At 48.1% G+C, this 20556-nt stretch overlaps 1 protein-coding gene across 1 annotated transcript; it reads left to right on the top strand.

Annotated features, from left to right (window-relative positions):
• The first annotated feature begins 5136 nt into the window (after positions 1-5136).
• On the top strand, positions 5137-16870 carry SPATA2 (spermatogenesis associated 2). Its single transcript, XM_057703832.1, has 3 exons — positions 5137-5274; positions 12223-12670; positions 13594-16870. The coding sequence occupies exons 2-3, from the start codon at positions 12335-12337 to the stop codon at positions 14818-14820; spliced, it is 1563 nt and encodes a 520-aa protein (XP_057559815.1). The 5' UTR covers positions 5137-5274; positions 12223-12334; the 3' UTR covers positions 14821-16870.
• Positions 16871-20556: the final 3686 nt, after the last annotated feature.

A 20556-nucleotide genomic window follows, 5' to 3' on the forward strand; every position in this document is an offset into this window, starting at 1 on the left:
TGTGTGGATATGCTACATTTTGTATATCCACTCATATGTTCTTCTTCTTTTTTTTTTTTTTGGTGGGATCTTCCTGGGGCAGGGGTCGAACCTGTGTCCCCTGCATTAGCAGGCAGATTCTTAACCACTGAGCCACCTAGGAAGTCCCTATCCACTCATATGTTGATGGACACTTGGGTTGTTTCCACCTTCTGGCTATTGTGAGTAACACTGTTATGAATATTGGTGTACAATATTCTGCTCAACTGCCTGTTTTCAATTATTTTGGGTATATACCTAGGACTAGAATTGCTAGGTCATATATGGTAATTCTGTTTAACTTTTCAAGGAACTACCAAACTGTTCTCCCCAGCGGCTGCACTATTTTTCATTCCAACCAGTAATGTACAAGTTTTCCAATTTCTCCACATCCTTCCCAACACTTGTTATTTTCCTTTTTTTTTTTCATTATAGCCATCCTAGTAGGTGTGAAGGTGTGTCTCATTGTGGTTTTGATTTGCACTCCCCTAATGACTAATGATGTTGAGTGTTTTTTCATGTGCTTATTGGCCATTTGTATGTCTTTGGAGAAACATCTATTCAAGTCATGTCCATTTTTAAATTGGGTTGTCTTTTTTTTTTTTTTTCCTGTCCCATGTTATGTGGGATCTTAGTTCCATAACCAGGGATCAAACCCATGCCCCCTGCATTGGAAGCTTGAAATCTTAACTGCTGGACTGCCAGGGAAATCCCTAAATTGGGTTGTCATTTTGTTGTTGAATTGTAGGAGTTCTTTATATATTCTGGATATTATAAATTCTACTCTTCTGAGCAACATAAATGCAAGGTGCCCAGGACTGAGCAGAATGACATCAAGCACAATTATGCTGCCCAAACATCTGAGGCCTACGGTATACTGCAGCCTAGCAAGCCCCATGACTCTGAGTCAAAAATAATCTTAGCTAGCTTGTGTTGAACTACCACTCTGCAGTGGCACCTTGTATTAGCTCATTCAATCCTTGGGGGCAATTAGTTCTATTAATCCCATTGTGCTGTTAAGGAGACTGAGGCCCAGAGAGATAACCAGTTTGTCCAAAGTCACATATAGTTGGAAAGTGGCAGAACTGGGATCTGAACTCAGGCCTTTTGGCTTCTTTTCACAAGTCCCATTTTTCTTTTGGCACTTCCTTACTTTCTGGCTCAGTAAGATGTTCCAGCCTCACACTGTAATTTCCCTGCCCAGCTCTGAGAATCAGCTGTTTCTCCAAAAAGCCCTGGTTCATTTTAGTGGAGACTATTTAGAAAGCAAGATCTGGGTGCTCAGTGCTTGTTGCTACAGCAGTGTTGTTTCTTCATTCTTTCTTTCTTTTTCTTTTTCTTTTTTTTTTTGGCCACATCGTATGGCTTGTGGGATCTTAGTTCCCCAACCAGGGATGGAACCCTTGCCCCCTGCAGTGGAAGCATGGAGTCCTAATCAATTGACTGCCAGGGAAGGGAATTTTTTTTTACAGCGGTGTCATTTCTCATAGGCTCCCTCAGTAGACGGAACTAGGAAGTATTGATATATTTACACAGTGTTTATAATTGCGAAATTTCACTTAAAAATCTGGATTTTTAGCTCCTCAGAAATCTGAATGTCTGATAACGATTAGCTGGGAAATTGGCAACAATCATCTGGAGGACCGCAGGGGTTCAACAGCTTTTGTTTTCTCACTAAAGTATTTATTAAATGCCTACTGTGAGCCAGCTACTATATTGTATTATATTACTGCTAATTTCTGGTACTATAGAGTATGAAACGATGGTACTCTAGTACCTAGTTACGCCCACCTTATATGTTTGTAGGCCGTTGAGTTTCGATTTCCAGTCCTTACTTTTGATTGCTTTCTTCCCTCCAGCTGGAAGGAAAGCTGGACATGCTTCCGTGTCCAACTCACTCAAAGCCCAGTGCAAAGGCCACCTCCTCCTTGAGACTGTCCCCAATTTGCCATCTCAGATGTCAATTCTCCATTCTCTAAGCTCTCTATCCCTCTCATAACATTCACCACCTTCTATCCTGCATTATTGGGTTTTAGTTCATCCTACTCCCAATTTATTGTCTTTCTGATAAGGAGACTGTACGTTCCTTGAGGGCAAGGGCTGTATCTGTCTTGTTTGTGTCTGTCTATGCCCCTTAAATCTAACATCAATCCTGGTACACTGTAGGCATTCAATGAAAATTTCAATTAGAAACAAATGCCTCTGAACTCTCTAATGGGTGTGGGGTAGTGTAGTATAGCAGGTAGTAGTAATATAATTGTGAGTAAAACATATACTAGTTTTGTCCTCACAGAGCTAACTGACTTCTAGGGGAAAAAGATATTAATAAAAATATAATATGTATTTGCATAATGATTTAAAAAACATGATCTATATTTGCATTATTGTCCCCAGTTGGCTTCATACATACATAGGCACTCTTAGAAAATATATAGTATCGGTTCATGTTTTGTTTTCCATTTCAGGGTATGTCTTTCTTTTTTCCTTCCAAAATCTGTCTTGCAAAGTTATGTAGGTTTACATCATCCTTTTAAACTGATACATAGTAGTCATTATGGCTACTGTGGCTACATCATTCCCCTGTTGATGGACATTTACAATGTTTTTGGGTTTTGGTTCTGCATTACAAACAATAATGCAACAAGTCTCTTTGTGCACTTAGGCTTTTTCTCTTCCAGATTCCAAGAAATCAAATTGATGGGTCATAGGCTTGCTTTTCTTTTTCGTTTTTGTTCTGTACATGTCTGTCATTAGAATTCATGCAGTACATTTGTGATTAAAAAAACACTAAAAAATAGAAAGAAGTAGGTAGATGGTTCATGTTGTTGGCTCTTAGAGAGTAGAGGTGCCTAATCATTGTCACATGACTGTTACATAATCTGCTAATCATTATGTAATAAAATCTGAAAACAATGATCCCGTGATTCCACGTCACCAAGCAGAGAAATCTCAGGCCTCCAGCCCTGTCTAAAAGATGAGAAACATGGCTCCCTTCAGAGACTTTGGTATTTTTCTGATCAATGATCAGGGTTTCCTACTGGTAAAGCCTTCTTAAAAATCTGTTTTCTTTTTGGCTGTCACAGAACCACAGAGCTGTTAGGGACTTATTAGCAGCCTCATGCAGTCTTGCAACAGTTTTCAAAGGACAATTTTGAGTTGTTGCAAAGGCACAGAGTTTGGGTGGGACAGTTTTTCTCATCTGGAAGTCCTGTAAACACCATCACCTTACAGGTGATTAAGACAGGCGCTTAAACATGAGCTGATAACAGCTGAAGTACATGAAGACCTTAAGTGATGCTCAGACAGCAACAGATAAATATAGTAATTGCTGCTGTTTGAATAGCAGGTTGCTGGTTTTCCAAGTGCTCTCCCATGTATTATGTCACTGACTCTTGAGATGAGACCCACTGACTTTAGCTGGGGACACCAAGGCTGAGAGACAGAATCCTGCAATCAAGCAACATCTTTTGGGCACCTCCTGATCAGACATGTGTAGAGCTCAAGGGAAACACGGATAAATAAGGAGGTCCAGGACTTGTGGGGGTGTCAAGCTTAAGTATATATATATATATATATATATATATATATATATAGTAAGAGCTGAAAACAAATTATGAAAGACAGTGTTATGGGGTGGGAAACCAGAGGAAGGTGTGTCTTTGCCTGGAGAAATCAGAGAAAGCTTCATAAAGGATGTGAGGACTGAGCTGGGGCTGGAAGCCAAGAAAACAAGGAAGGGAAGAGGTGAAAGGAAGAACACGCATACCCAGGGTATAGCATATAGAGGCACAGAGCCCAGAGGGGTAGAAGACTATGGTAGGTACAGGGAGCCAAGATCATGCTGGGGAAAGACACCTTGGCATGGAGTGGGCTCTGAGTCTTCAATAAATATCTGGGGTAAGTTAGAAAGACAGAATGAGTGGCTCAATGGTAAATATGTTCAACAAAGTCCTGAGTATGTGCTAGTCACTTGGCAAGCAGTAGCGATTCAATGAGCTGTGAACCACCAAAGCAGAGTTCACGGCCAACGTGGTGGGTGGGAGGCAAATCCATGAAGTGAAGTGACAAGCCACCAGCATTTATGCCAGTGTAGTTTACACTGCAGGTGTCTGGTGAAATCACAAAGCAAGGAGGCAATATTTGGTTTGGCCTTCCCCAAGGCTGGTTTCCATTCAGGGAAGTTGAGGGCTGAGAGACATTTCCTTTGACTTAATCAGATTTTATTTTATTTACTTATTATTTATTTATTTTTGGCGGTGCCGCAGAGCTTGAGGGATCTCAGTTCCCCCACCGGGGATTGAACCCGGGCCCTCCGCAGTGAAAGCGCTGAGTCCTAAACCACTGGATGGCCAGGGAGTTCCCAACTTAACCAGACTTTAAAAACAAAGTGTATTTAGATTGTTACCATAAGCCAACTACTGTAATAAGCGGTTTCCATACTCACTTGATTCTCACATGAATCCCAGGAGGCGATATATTATTATTGCATTTTACGGGTGAAAAAGCTGAGGCTCAGAGAAGTTAAATAACTAGCCCAGGGTCATGCAGCTAGTAAGTGGCAAAGGCAAAGCTGGAACCCTCGCTCTTAAATACAGCCTGTAACATCAACAGTTCTCTCAAGGCTGGATTCGCGCGATACTGGGCACCTCACTTGCCCTTTTTAAGCCTCGGTATTTCCGCCTGTAAAATGGGAGAGAGGGACTGAACTGTCAGCTTCTGGTCAGGCGCGGTCGGGAGCTCAGCTCGCAGATCATCTCGACGAGGGGCAAGACCGGGAAGTGGAGGCCGTGGGTCGCTCAATCTGAGATCGCAGCTCCGAGCTACCATCTCCCCACTCCAGACCGGTTCCCATGACAACCCGGCCAGCCGCCATCCTGGGACCGAGGGCGTGCGTCACTTCCGGCCCGTTTATTTCCGGGTCTTAGCCCCAGCCGCGGCAGCCGACCTTTAAGCCCCAAAGCGGGATTCTGGGGCCTGCCTGCTCACTTTTCTACCTCCCGCTTCTTCCTCCACCGCCGGCGAGCATCGGCCTCTCCCTAGCTCAGCGCGCAGCCGCGGCCCGGCCTCCCTTTGGACCCGCCTCCGATATACGTCACTTCCTGGTCGAGTGTTTCCGGGTCGCCGCGGCTCCGGGGTACTGGTCTGGGTCCCTGCAGCCGGCCGGAGCGGCGAGAGCCCAGCCGGGCCCGGCTCCGGCGGCGGCCGCGGCTCCTTATTGCTCCCCTCGGCCGGAGCGTCCTCGGCGGCAGTGCTGGGGTGAGTGCGGGGCGGCCGAAGGCGGAAAAGGCCTCTGGGGCTTTCCCGGGCGGAGGGGGCGCCCGGTTCGGCGGGGCTCGGCCGGCCCGGGAGCGGAGTCCCTTCGCGGCCGGCAGGGGCGACGGGCGGGCCCACCTTTTCGGCGCTCTGGGGGCCCATTTAGTCCTCAGGATCCCCACTCCCTCAAGGGCTGCCTCGCAGACGCCTGGGACTGGCTATGGGTGGCTCAGGGCAGCTCGGGAGGAACACCCCCTCTTCAGCGACTAACACGGCAGGAGGACACCCCGATTCCACCGTGAAGCAGTTACCTCGCGGTGGTCCCAGCCCAGGCTCTGGCGGCAGACCGGAGTTTGTACTCACTGTGTGACCTTGGACAAGTCACTTCATCTCTGAGCCTCAGTTGCCTGATTAGTTAAATGGGGAGTGAATCTGCCTGTTAGTGCCATGGTGGGGATGAAGTGAGATGCATGTGAAGCACAGTCTCAGGCATACCGCAGGTGTCCAATAAATGATAGCTGCTGTTAAGTCATTCACAGACCCGTAGGGAGGGCCTGAGTTTGGGACTAGGGTGTTTTTCACAAGTGATGTGGTGCTCAGAGGCTGTAGGAATTATCAGGCTGGGAATAGCAGTCACCAGCCTCTGTCCCTGCGGGGAGGGGAACCTCCTTGCTTAAGAGCCCCTCTGCCAGTGGCAGCTGCCACAGGGGAAGCCCAATTTCAGCATGGCTGAGGTTATTTTCAGAGGTTTGGAAGCCTTCTCTCTGAATTTCTCTGGAATTGGGTGGGGGTGTGGGGACCCTCTGGCGTTTCACAGCTAGTGGAAGGTTGCCTAGGATGTGTCTCGGGGCCTCGGGCTCCGAGTGCAAAGGAATGGAGTGCGGAGGTGGAGGGGGTTGATCTGCCCTCCCCTTGTTGCTTTTTGGAGGCCAAGGGAACTCTGAGCTGCCTGAAGCTAGACCAGGGATCTGTAAACCTGTGGACTGGGGCGATGCCGGGACCAAAATAGCTTCTGCCTGTGCAGGGAGGGGGCGCCTTCAAATGCTGCTTAGGGAATGTTTCTGCTTGAATGGGCCAGCTGAGGTAAAGCCAAGCTCATGCCTTGCTATCCAGAATCCTTTCAATTCCACTTAGTGAGGTTTTAAACAAATACAGCTTTCCTTTGCGGTGTTTAAAAAATAATAATTAAAAAGCCACCACCTTCCTGACAGCAATCTTTCTCTCTACATTGCTTTGCTTTTCAAGGGGGGCCCAGATTGTGGGTGCAGGACGTGCTGACCAGGCCTCTTGGCTCTGAGCACCCACCTGATTCTGTTAGGGATGTTCACGGTGCCTTTTTTTTTTTTTCTGCCAGACTGGCACGTCTTGGCGTTCCAATCCTTGGGTTGCTTGGAGAAATTAACGGCTTCTGTCATTGCGCTGCCTTGGTCTCCTGTAACCACGCTGTTTTTGCAGAGAGCATGTTTTTTGTTGTTCTTGCAGAGTGCTAGGAATAAATTGCTTGCTCTATGCTCAGAAGAGAAACCAGCTATGACCAGCTACAATGCAGCCTGTATTCTCAGAAATGAATTCAGGAGGGATGATGTCAGCTACTTTACCACTGGCCGGTCTCTTGGTCAGCCTCTCCTCTTGGCCCTTGAGCTTACGTCATAAATAGATTTGTGGCTCTTCCAGTCCCTTTCTGTGTGAGAAGATGTGAATCTTGCTACTACAGGAATTTTTAGAACTCAACTCTGCTGGCCCTGCCATAGGACGTTCTGAGTTAGCCGAGCCCTTTCAAGAAGAGCTGTCCAGCAGCAGGACAACTCTGCCGAAAAGCAGCGCAGCTCAGAGCTTGAGTCAGGGTTTTGACATCAGACCTAGATTCAGATCTCAGAGCCAATTCTTCCTAGCCTTGTGACTTAGGGCAAGCGACTTGGCCCCTCTGAGCCTCAGTTTTTTTCTTTTTTAACCTTGGGGTTGTTGTGTGGATTTAGTTGATTTTCATTTAGCGCTTAGCAGAGGGCCCTTATGTACTAATCCCTTGATGAATGGTGCTAATGATAACAACAAATGAGCGAGATAAATGAGAAAAAGCACAGGCTGCAGGGCCTGCCAACCCAAGTTCAAATTCCAGCCCTGACCCTTTCAAGCTCTGTTGGGCCGGTTGTTTAGTGACTGAGCCTTGGTTTGCTTCCTCATAGAATTGTGAGGATTAAACTGGGCGATGCAGTTGTAGTGGCAAGCCCAAAGCTTAGCACATAGTAGGGCCTCAATAATTGTTAGTTTCTTTCTCTCCTTTCCTTAGTTATCTTTTAGCTTTCATTTTCTGTCACCTGTTTCCTCACCTATCTAGGTTGGTTCAAGATTCTTCTTACGTTCAAGATTCTTCTATCCTTGACTTTAGGACTTTGAATACCATCTGGGCTATTTGGATCCCTTTTCCTTGTTTATTTGCCAGCCACAAACAAGGGTGTGGACTGTGGTGTGATTACAGAGCAGCAGACGCTGATCTTGAGGGTAGCTGACTTTGTTAAAAAAAAAAAAAAAATCAGTCTCTATTGGCTCAAGGCTGACTTCTTTGGAGAAAAATCACAGCAGTGTTTAGGAGGCTTGATGACCCTCTGTTTAAATTGTTCTCACATGTACTTAAAAACAGTCCCTGGGGCCAGAGGCTGGATGGAAGCTTCTTTTGGATAAATAAAAACTAGTAAATGCATATAGGTTTTTTTTGTTTGTTTGTTTTGTTTGTTTTTTTTTTTAGCAAGGACAGTGATGTCTTCTCTCAGTTTGCAATGCAGTTTTATTTTTTTTAAGAGAACATACATACTTTGATACTCGGCATAAGCCCTTTCAACCAGAATTCAGGGCAGAGCTGTATCTTCTCAACTGCTGTGCCCTACTGTCCCCTACCCACTGCCCCCAGGCTAGGGCCTGGCACAAGGTAGGCGCTGCATACTTGCTGAGCTCAGGAATCATGGGGTGGTGGGAGGGACACAGGTTTCAAGTCATGAGGTCAGGCTTGGAATCTGGGACCCACCTTTTCCTAACCCTGAGCTATATACAGCAGGTCACGTCATGGAGCCTCGGTTTCTTCTCGTTCCCACTGGTCTCCCAGAATTCTGGGGAGAGCTAAATGAGAAACTAAAGCATCATGCATGCTTACATGTTTTGCATTATTTGTTTTGCCTGTTTTATCAAACACCTACTATGTGCCAGGTGCCGTGCTAGGCATGATGGTGAACAAAACAGACACTGTCCTTGCCTTTGTGGAGCTTACTGAGTATTGGGGGGAGACAAAGAGAGGAAGCTAGTAAACGAATAAAGTTGACAGTTTCAAATGGTGATTACCCCAGGAAAATGTAATAACAAGGGCCAGGGCAAATGGGATTTACTGAGCTGGGGCTGTCAGGGAGAGCCTCGGAGGGATGACGTTTGAGCTGAGGCCTGAATGATGAGAGTGAGCCAGCGACGGGAGGAATCAAAGGTAGAAGATGCAGAAGGAACACATGTACAAAGATCCTGAGGTAGAAATGGGCTTGATCTGTTTAAGGAGTGGACAGAAGGGTCCTTCCCTTAGAGGGAAGGGAAAGACTGCTCTGAGGATCACAGAGACCTTGGTCAGGAGGTAGAATTTGATCCCAAGGGGATTTGTTTGCTCTTCAGGCCTATTCTTTTTGTTCCTGAAGCCTTGGGCTTCCTTGGCAGGGCAGTGGGTGGGAGAAGGTGGCCTCTCTGTGTCCCTAATTCTCCTGCATGTCTTACCCCTCAACCTACGGTTAAGACCCCTGGGTGTCTCACCAAAACTGTGGAGAAGCCAGAGGAGTGGCTTATTGAGACATGGGTGATTTTATTGGCTTCCTGATAGTTGCCAGGCTCACAGGCCCTAAGAACTTCTTTATTTATTTATTTATTTATTTATTATTTTTGGGGGGGGGTACACCAAGTTCAATCATCTGTTTTTATACACATATCCCCGTATTCCCTCCCTCCCTCGACTCCCCCACCACCCTCCCTCAAGTCCCCCCCATCCTCACCCTCCCAGTCCTCTAAGGCATCTTCCATCCTCGAGTTGAACACCCTTTGTTATATAACAACTTCCCACTGGCTATCTATTTAACAGTTGGTAGTATATATATGTCTGTGCTACTCTCTCGCTTCGTCTCAGCTTCCCCTTCACCCCCCGCCCCCTCCCAAACCTCAAGTTCTCCAGTCCATTCTCTGCATCTGCGTCCTTATTCTTGTCACTGAGTTCATCAGTACCATTTTTAGATTCCATATATGTGAGTTAGCATACAATATTTGTCTTTCTCTTTCTGACTTACTTCACTCTGTATGACAGACTCTAGGTCTATCCACCTCATAACATATAGCTCCATCTCATCCCTTTTTTTTTTTTTTTCTTTTTTTTTTTCATCTCATCCCTTTTTATAGCTGAGTAATTTTCCATTGTATATATATGCCACATCTTCTTTATCCATTCATTTGTTGATGGGCATTTAGGTTGCTTCCATGTCCTGGCTATTGTAAATAGTGCTGCAATAAACATTATGGTACATGTTTCTTTTGGGATTATGGTTTTCTTTGGGTATATGCCCAGTAGTGGGATTACTGGATCTTATGGTAGTTCTATTTGTAGTTTTTTAAGGAACCTCCAAACTGTTTTCCATAGTGGCTGTACCAACTTACAATCCCAACAGTGCAGGAGAGTTCCCTTTTCTCCACACCCTCTCCAACATTTGTTGTTTCCAGATTTTGTGATGATGGCCATTCTGATTGGTGTGAGGTGATACCTCATTGTGGCTTTGACTTGCATTTCTCTGATGATTAGTGATGTTGAGCATCTTTTCATGTGTTTGTTGGCCACCTAAGAACTTCTGAGCTGAGCTCAGATCTGCTAAAGGACTCCACAAGTCTCGCCCATCCCACTGCAGCTTCTTTTTGGTCCCTCACCATTTCCCACAGCCAGGAGGGCCACCCCCCAACCCCCCACTCAGACAGCAGGTATTTATGACACACGTACCCTGCCCTGGCACTGTGACCCCTATGGAGTCATTTGGTCACAGTCCTTGCACCCATGAGCTTGTGGTCAGGAAAGGCAGGACAGGCGAGCGTGAAAATGCATATCCACCCCCTAGTCTGAGATACTTGCCTTACTCTGATCTTACCTCCTTGAGGATGCTTGAAGGGTACAGTACCTTCAGACACCAGGAATGTCCACTTGTGTGTATCAAGGGCTTACTTTGGGCTGGCATTCTGAAGCGCTTTCTATACTGATGGCATATAATCCTTCCACCAACTCTGGACTATAAAAACTATTATTAACCCCCATTTTCAGTTGAGAAAACTGAGGCCCAGGTGGAGTATAGTTTGCCCAAGTAACCTAGAAAAGCAGATCCAGGGTTTACACCCAGGAGGTCCAGCTTTGCAGTCTGTGTGTAACCCCAGTGCTGTGTTGCCTCCCCTGGCCTGGCAGGATCCCTCGATGAATCCAGATTTGCTCCCAGCATCATAGCACTAAGAGTATCGATAGGTCTGTACACATTCTACTAACATGTGGCCAAGGAGACAGCAAGAGTTGTAAATCTTGTGTGTCCCAGCTCACAGTGTTCTATCCTCTCCCGCCAGTGAACCATAAAAAACAAAGACAGATATGGACTTCTCTGGTGGTCCAGTGGTTAGAACTGCACACTTCCACTGCAGGGGGCACGGGTTTGATCCCTGGTCAGGGAACTAAGATCCCACATGCTATATGTGCTGCAGCATGGCCCCAAAACACAAACAGAAAACCAAGGCACTCTCCAGGAGTCAGCTGCCAAAGTGGTCTTTTTTTTTTTTCTTATTTGCTACGTTGGGTCTTCATTGCTGCACACTGGCTTTCTCCAGTTGTGGCAAGCGGGGGCTACTCTACATTGTGGTGTGTGGGCTTGTCATTGGGGTGGCTTCTCTTGTTGTGGAGAATGGGCTCTAGGCGTGTGGGCTTCAGTCGTTGAGGCACGCAGGCTCAATAGCTGTGGCTCGCGGGGTCTAGAGCACAGGCTTAGTAGTTGTGGCACGTGGGCTTAGTTGCTCCATGGCATGTGGGGTCTTCCCGGAGCAGGGATCCAACCCGTGTCCCCTGCATTGGCAGGCAGATTCTTAACCACTGCACTACCTAGGAAGTCCCTAAAGTGGTCTTTTTTTAAAATTGCAGATACAGTCGTGTCCCTCTCCCCCTTGCTGTGAACTCTTCGGGGGCTTCACGTGGCTCTTTTAATAAAATGTACAATTCTTTGAGACCTCAGGGATCTGGATCCCACTTATGCGGGCAGCTTCATCTCCTGTGACTCCCCTCCTCTCCCTGCTTCAGCCACACTAGCTTTCTTTGTGTTCACATGCCAAGCTCCTTCCGGCCTCAGGAAAGCCGGGTGTGGTGGTTAAGGGGCTGGACTTGGGAGCCAGCCTGCTTCAGTCTCAGCTCTGCTTCTTAATAGTCCTGTAACTTTGGGCAAGTTTCTTAATGTGTCTGTGTCTCCGTTTTCACATTTGTAAAATGGGGAGAACAGTAGCACCTACCTCCTGGAGTCGTTTAAGAAGACAGGGTGAGTTAGTCCACGTAAGCACCTGGCACATGTACACACTGATGGTGTTAGCTCAGGGCCTTCCTCCCTGCCGAAGCCTCATCCTTTGGGTCTAACCATCACTTTCTCAGGGGCTTTTTAACACTCCCCCATCCCCATGAAACCAGGTTCGGTGCCCCTAATCCTATTTTTTCATTTGTGAGCTCAGCAAAGTTAAAGACCTTATCTGTCTTGTTTCCCCTACAACACAGTGCACCTATTCAGTAAATGTATTGAATGAGCAGAAAGGGCCCTGGGCTGGTGGTGCTGGGGTAGCTCCGGCCAGCTCTGTTTTTTGTTTGGCCTCAGCAGCCACAAGCTGGGATGTGGACCATTTTGAGGAATGATGTGTTTCTTGTTCTTCCCCTTCCAGAGCACTCTGCTGGTCCAGGCAGGCGACATGTCACTGCTTTTAGCAATGTCCCTGCCTCTAACTCAGAAGCCATGGAGGAGATAAGGTAGCCCCCGTCCCTGGATCAGACTGGATGGAGAAGCACAGTTCAATGGATGCAAAATATAAGGATGACTTATTTTGGAAGTACGTGCAGTTCCATGAGGGCAAAGTGGACACCACCCCCAGCAAGCAGCAGCCTGGCAGTGATGAGTCCCTGCGGGTTACAGCCTCGACCCTACTCAGCCTGCACAAGGTGGATCCGCTTTATCGATTCCGGCTGATCCGTTTCTATGAGGTGGTGGAGAGCTCCTTGCGCTCGCTGAGCTCCTCCAGTCTGCGGGCTCTGCACTGCGCCTTCAGCGTGCTCGAGACGGTGGGCATCAACCTCTTCCTCTACCCGTGGAAGAAGGAATTCAGAAGCATCAAGGTAAGGTCCGGGGTCGGGCCTCCATACCGGTCTCCCGTCTCGCCCCTTCCAGTCCATCTGGAGAGGGTTTCTGCCAGTTTAATCACATCCTTCCTCTGCCCGTGGGCCCTTCGGGTTCCCCACTGCCTTTGAGATAACGACGGGAACTGCCCCCATGGCTGCCCACCTGGCCCCTCTGCCTGGTGTTATCTCTTAAGTGGTTCCCCAGCCCTGGCTTCTCACATCTGCAACTGTGAGGTTGGAAAGGTGGGCAGCATGTGGCTGTGAAGGGCCTCGGAGCCCAGGGCAGAGGGCTGCGATTTATTCTAAGGGGGCTGGGAAGCAGGCAGTGCTGGGGTCAGGTTTACGTTGGAAAAGAATCCTGGTTGCTGTAGACTGTAGGGGGGCAAGAGTTGGCTGGGGAGGCACTAGGAGGCTGCTGCAGGTGTCCACGCAAGCTGAGAAAAACAGGAGGGAGGAGGATGAATTGGAGACAGAGGTTCTGAATCATTCCAAAGGCGGTGATGGCTCAGGGGAGTTTCTAAGTCAGGCAAGTCTAACATATTCTTCACACCTTGGTAGAAATGCCAGAAAGGAATATTCTCATTGCTCCTGGGTGTCTTGCCTCGAATCCAGTCCCCTTTCTTCACCTGTGTTTGCCCTGCTCCTCTTCAAGGAGCAGAGCCGCTGTGCCCCATGTAGAAAGCTTGTTCCTCACACTGAAGAATGCAGCGCGTGTCACTTCCCTCAGGCTTGTGCGCTGAGCTGTTGGGAAGCATCAGCCCCTGCCTTCCGCAGTGAGACGCTGCTGCGGAGACCCCCCCCCCCCCCCCCCGCCACGCGCTCCAGTCCAGACTTGACGGGATGCACCCTGATGCAGTCTCCATTGTACGTCTCAGAGACAAAAACCCGCCTCTCTTTTTCTACCCACTTCCTTCCCCTAGACCTACACGGGGCCCTTTGTTTATTACGTTAAGTCCACGTTACTGGAAGAGGACATCCGAGCCATCCTGAATTACATGGGCTATGTGCCCGAGTTGGGGACTGCCTACAAGCTCAAAGAGCTAGTAGAGACCCTCCAGGTGAAGATGGTCTCCTTTGAACTCTTTCTGGCCAAGGTGGAGTGTGAGCAGATGCTGGAAATCCACTCCCAAGTCAAGGACAAGGGCTACTCTGAGCTGGACGTGGTGAGCGAGCGCAAGGGCAGCGCAGAGGACGTGTGCGGCTGCTCGGACGCCCTTCGGCGGCGGGCCGAGGGCCGGGAGCACCTGGCAGCCTCCATGGCCCGCGTGGTGCTCCAGAAGTCGGCCAGCGAGCGGGCAGCCAAGGACTACTACAAGCCCCGCGTGACCAAGCCCTCGAGGTCGGTGGACACCTATGACAGCTACTGGGAGAGCCGGAAGCCGCCCCTAAAGGCCTCTTTGAGTCTGCGGAAGGAGCCTGCGGCAGCAGACTTGGGAGACGACCTCAAGGACGAGATCATCCGCCCGTCACCCTCACTCCTGACCATGTCCAGCTCCCCCCACGGCAGCCCGGACAGTATGCAGTCTGCCTCCCCCAGCAATGGCCTTGGCTTGCTGCGTGGCCCGTACTTCTCCGCTCAGGATGATGTGGATCTGTACACAGACTCGGAGCCCAGGGCCGCGTACCGGAGGCAGGACGCCCTGCGGCCAGATGTCTGGGTGGTCAGAAACGACGCCCACCCCGTCTACCACAAGCGCTCGCCCCCTGCCAAAGAGTCCGCCCTCTCCAAGTGCCAAAACTGCGGTCTGTCCTGCAGCGCCTCCCTCTGCCCCCGCTGCGACAGCCTGCTCGCCTGCTCCCCAGCCTCCAAGCCCAGCGGCTTCCCCAGCAAGGCCTCTGCCCACGACAGCCTGGCCCACGGGTCATCTCTGCGGGAGAAGTATGTAGGCCAGACTCAGGGCCTGGACCGGCCGCCGCATCTCCACTCAAAATCCAAGCCCTCCCCCACAGCCACCTCCCGCTGTGGCTTCTGTAACCGCCCAGGGGCCACCAACACCTGCACCCAGTGTTCAAAAGTCTCCTGTGACGCCTGCCTCAGCGCCTACCATTATGATCCCTGCTGCAAAAAGAGTGAGCTGCACAAGTTCATGCCCAACAACCAGCTGAACTACAAGTCCACCCAGTTCTCCCATCTCGTGTACAGATAGACTCGAGCTTTCACCTCCCTGCTACAAGGGCTACACCACTGACCTTTCTGGATTCACGGGGAAGAAATGTTAATGTATTGATCGTGGGACCGGCTGCACCATGTGGGAGTTCCCTTATTGACTCAGATATTTCAACTGATGGCTGCTTTGTCGCCTGGCAAGAGAGAGGGTGGCACTTCCGTTCAGATTCATTTTTGCTAATCTCTCCACTCCCTATTCCTTTTTTTTTGTTTTTGTTTCTTAAAGAGGATTTCCATCTCTGGGACTCTTGCCACGCTGACCACTCCCATGGCAGAGCCAACTTGGACTGGGAAGGGCCCTCCAGGTCCCCTCCAAATGCCCACCTGGAGCGGAGAGCTAGAGGCCTGTTGGCTTGTGAAATGAGCCCTCCTGCCACACCGGGCCTCATCTACTGGCTCATCCCTCTACCACCCCTTCCCAAACATGAGGATCTCCACCGGCACCTCCCGCCCAACTTCCCCGCCTCTCTACCTGTTGAAAGTGACCGGAATCCAGGATTTGCTGAATGTCATCCTGTTGCCTCCACAGCTCAGTTCAGCCATGGGGTTTGTGAACTTTGCTCTCGTGCTCTGAAGTGTGGACCTTCCACAGTGGGACTGACTTTTCCCTCCTTTCTGTTGTTTGCACATCCTTCTCTTACTTTACTGTAAATAGATATTTTTGAGATTTATTTTTAAATAAATATTCAACTTGCTGTGTGTTTCAAAGTGGTTAAAACATTAATGATGTAGCTATTTATAAAAATGCCCCAGGTTCTTTAGTCTTCCAGGGGAGGGGCTCACGCCCTTCCACTTGTATCCTCCACTTGTATCCTCCACGCGCCACAGCCCGAGGGTAGAGTGGAGATGGCAGGGGCAGAGGAGGAACAGAGACACGTCCCCTGAGTTGGTGGAGAGCCACTGTCTTCCCTTCAATAAATCTCTAACACCTACCTCCAGTGCGCACTTAGGGGGTTAGTCCAGGCCGAGCGGTCTATGCGCCTGCAGACTGTGACAACCTAGTGACGATTCAGGAACCTCGCCCTGTGGATCTCCAGCCTGGTCTGTGCTGCTTGCTGAGCGGGAACCTCGCACTGCAAACTTCTTGAGTCTCAATTCAGAAGGAAAATCGTTTGGGATTCCCACCACCCCTCCATCTCAGTCCTCTTCTCTTCACCTGTTTCCAGAACTCCTCTGACATTTGCAACCTTTTTTGCACTAAAAGTGGGCAGGAGTCGGCGTGCGCCCATCAGACACGTCTCCTGAGACTCTTAGCCGAGCCTCAGCGCTTCCAAATCCGAAGCCCCTTTAAACTCCTCATGTGAATTACTGACCCTTTTGGGGTGCAGAGCAGGAGTGGGGCAAGAATTTGAAAATAAAACTGCTTCTGTGTGAACTAACAATATATTTTAGCCATAAGTGTTTGTGATGTACAGAATGTCATAGGGATTTACATGCAGTGGATTTTCTGATAGAAGGAGGTATTCAGCTCTTGAGCAGATTTAAATCTAGCTGAATTCTGAGGCCACTGTGAATTTGCTGATGTTCCAACTCAGTTGAGAGATTTTAAGGTTTTCAAAATCTTCTATGGCTCTTTTTTCTATATATCTAGTAGATCACATGTAGATATTCAATGTGTATATAAAGCTGAATTTCAACCAACACTATTACTGAGGCCCATCCATTCTGAGGCATTCATCTTTGATGTTCTTCCTTTTCACATTTCAGAAGTGTCAATGCCTATCCTACTCCTGAGTTTTCTGGTTTTCCATTTCCAGACTGCTCTAGCACTACACAAACTTTTAACCAACCGTGATGCCACGTAACTTACACAGCAGACAAAAGCAGGAATAACTAACTTGTCCTGGAAGAGAAAGTCCCGTGTGTGTATCATCACGGAAATACTGTGTTCGTGGACTGGAATAGGAAATGCTATCACCATGCTCCTTGGTGTGTACCTTATTGTATGAGGTTGCTGTGACTGAGATAAATATATGCTAATTTAAAAATGCAGATGTTTTGCATTTGATTTCCACCAAGAGTTGAAATGTTGAGAGTTGATTTAAAAAAATAATAAAGTGTCTTCCATTGTTAAATGAAGTGCTTGGGGTTCTATGTCCCTCCCTGCTGCTTTGAAGTTTGGGTTGCTTGGGTTTTTTGGTGGGTTTTTGTTGTTGGTTTATTTTTTTTCTAGCCATATTTTGTTCTTTAGTGACAGGACTCACATTTTCTCCTCCATGGAACTGACAAATATTAACAGCCAGTATTTACGTGCTTATCCTGTGAGCCAGGCATTTTATACACTGAGACTTTACATTCATGATTTCATATAACAGTCTCAGTCCTCCTAGAAGATAACATAAATCTGGTTCTGATCCCTGTCTTACAGATAGGGAAACCAGAGTGTTCAGGGTTCCACCATGTTTCCCAGGAGTGGGACTGCAGACTCCAGGAGAAATGATTGTTGGTGGTGACTGACAGGAGTTAAATAACATTGAAGGATGTTGTGAAAGAAATTAATCCTGTTAAAAATTTTTTCGATCCATTTAAATGCCTCAAGGAGGGACTTCCTAGGTGGCACAGTGGTTAAGAATCCGCCTGCCAGTGCAGGGGACACGGGTTTGAGCCCTGCTCCAGAGAGATCCCACATGCCTCGGAGCAACTAAGCCTATGCGCCACAACTATTGAGCCTGCTCTCTAGAGCCCGTGAGCCACAACTGTTGAGCCCGTGTACCACAACTACTGAAGCCTGTGCTCCACAACAAGAGAAGCCACGGCAGTGAGGAGCCCGCGCACCACAATGAAGAGTAGTCCCCACTTGCCGCAACTAGAGAAAGCCTGTGCACAGCAACAAAGACCCAACACAGCCAATAAATAAATAAATAAATTTATAAAAAAAAATACCTCAAGGAGGATCCTGGTCAGTGTAATGCAAGCTTGTCTCTAACAGAGAAAGCAGGCGTCAGGCTCAGAAGCTTTGGCAGAATCTTAGGTTTTCAGTTCCCTTCTATTTAGGGCAGGTCATGCTACTTTTCCAATGATAGGGGAGTACTTGAAAAATCAGTTTAAGGTGTTTCAATATTTTTTATTCTTTAAATTTACTTATTTGTTTATTTATTGATTTTTTGGCTGCCTTGGATCTTCATTGCCGTGCTCGGGCTTCCTCTAGTTGTGGCAAGTGGGGCTACTCTTCGTCACGGTACGCAGGTTTCTCATTGTGGTGGCTTCTCTTTGTTGTGGAGCAGGGGCTCTAGGCATGCAGGCTTCAGTCGTTGTGGTGCGTGGGCTCAGTAGTTGTGGCTTATGGGCTCCACAGTGTAGGTTCAGTAGTTGTGGCACACAGGCTTAGTTGCTCTGCGGCATGTGGGATCTTCCTGGACCAGGGCTCAAACCCGTGTCCCCTGCATTGGCAGGTGGATTCTTAACCACTGCGCCACCAGGGAAGCCCTAAGGTGTTTTTAAAAATGAAGTTTCCTGAAACTAATATAACATTGTAAATCAACTATACTTCAATATAAATAAATAATAAATAAATAATGAAAGTTGACTTAAAAGCAAAATATATGGCAAAAGCCTTTGGGGACTTCCTAGGTGGCGTAGTGGTTAAGAATCTGCCTGCCAATGCAGGGGACACGGGTTCGAGCCTTGCTCTGGGAAGATTTCACATGCCACGGAGCAACTAAGCCCGTGCGTCACAACTATTGAGCCTGCGTTCTAGAGCCCATGAGCCACATAGTGCCGCAATTATTGAAGCCCACGCGCCCAGAGCCCGTGCTCCGCAACAAGAGGAGCCACTACAATGAGGAGCCCACGTACACAATGAAGAGTAGTGGCTACTTGCAGCAACTAGAGGAAGCCTGTGTGCAGCAACGAAGACCCAACGCAGCGAATAAATTAAACAAATAAATTTATTTTTTTTGTCACGCACAGGTTTAATTGCCTTGTGGTCTGTGGGATCTTCCTGGAGCAGGGATCGAACCTATGTCCCCTGCATTGGCAGGCAGATTCTTAACCACTGCACCACCTAGGAAGTCCAATAAGTTTGTTTTTAAAAAAAAGTCTTAAGGGTGGTATAAGAGCAGCTGTGGTTTGGGACATCCTGTCTTTATGCACTGGTGGGGTGTCTGTGCCACCATGCTGACCACTCTGTGGGGTTGGCCCCCACGAGGCTGTAGCTGTTAGGGAAGAGGCTGAACAGTTTTCTCCATCTCACTCACTGGCTGAACAAATATGCAGGCCTTGGACCAGACCAAGGCCCAGGTGCTGGGTTTGATTTTAGCGACAGCATAAGAAATGGCACTGCCATCCTGGCTACCAGGAACAGCAGCTTCCTAGAGGTGAACACCCAGCCTGGGAGAGCAAAGGAAGCCAGACACTTGCTCCTGTATCTAAAGTGGAGCAGAGACTCTCAGAAGATTGCTTAATTTGTATATGTAAATGACAAGCATATTTAAACATCAGGCCCACCAGCTGTACAACATTAACATTAGCCTTGCTGCCAGCTGTGAGCACCAATTTGTGGTACGCCACACGCATGATTACCAAGTTCAGAGGGATAAGAGCTGTGGCAGACACTGACAATTGAACCCTGATCTCTGCTCACCCCTTCTCCCTTGGTAATAGAAGCTTTGGGTTTTAGACATCTGGCTATCCAGAATAAAGACTGCCTTTCCCAGCCTCTCCTGCAGCCGGGCATGGTCATATGGTTATGTCTGTTCCCTAGGATGGAAAAGTGCTATGTGTGGCTTCTAAGACATGTCCTTTATTTTTTTTTTTTTTAATTTTATTTTATTTATTTTTATTGTCTGTGTTGGGTCTTCGTTACTGCACGCGGGCTTTCTCTAGTTGCGGTGAGTGGGGGCTACTCTTTGTTGTGGTGCGCGGGCTCCTCATTGCCGTGGCTTCCCTTGTTGCGGAGCAGGGGCTCTAGGCGCGTGGGCGTCAGTAGCCGCAGCACATGAGCTCAATAGTTGTGGCTCATGGGCTCTAAAGTGCAGGCTCAGTAGTTGTGGTGCACGGGCTTAGTTGCTCCGCGGCATGTGGGATCTTCCTGGAGCAGGGATCGAACCTCTGTCCCCTGCATTGGCAGGCGGATTCTTAACCACTGTGCCACCTAGGAAGCCCTAAGACATGTCCTTTAAAGAAAGAAGCTTGTCCTTCCCATCCTAGCTGTGCTGGCTGGAATGGAGCAGCCATGTGAGACTCTGAGGTGAAGGCCAAGCGAGGGGGGTGGGGGGGGGGGAGGGGGGCACGGTTAGTAGCTGAAGGGGCCTGGTCCCTGATGCTTAGGAAGCCACCATGGTACCTGGCCTGCCCCACCTACCTTCAGAGTTTCATATTCGAGAAATAAACTTCTGTCTTGCTTAAACCACATTTTTTCCATTTGCTCATTTTAGAAAACTTTTTATTTACAAAAGAAACGAGCCTACTGTAATGATGCCTCATGTACATTGAACCCAGGTTTCAGTAGTTCAACGGTTAACAACTTCTGGTGAACCTGATTTTTTTTCTGTACGTGTCCATCCACTTCCCCCACTCCTAAATTCCTTTGAAGCAAATTCTAGACATCTATTTCATTTGTGAGCATTTCAGTACATGTACCTAAAAGACAAGGACTTTTAAAACAATACCATGATCACATCTAAATTTTTTATAACAGTTCCTTTAATCGTAACAAATATCCAGTCACTGTTCCCAGGTCCAGTTGTCTTATACATGCATACTCACAGTGTGTTTG

Source organism: Hippopotamus amphibius, chromosome 12 (genome assembly GCF_030028045.1).
Source record: "Hippopotamus amphibius kiboko isolate mHipAmp2 chromosome 12, mHipAmp2.hap2, whole genome shotgun sequence".
Lineage (NCBI taxonomy): Eukaryota > Metazoa > Chordata > Mammalia > Artiodactyla > Hippopotamidae > Hippopotamus > Hippopotamus amphibius.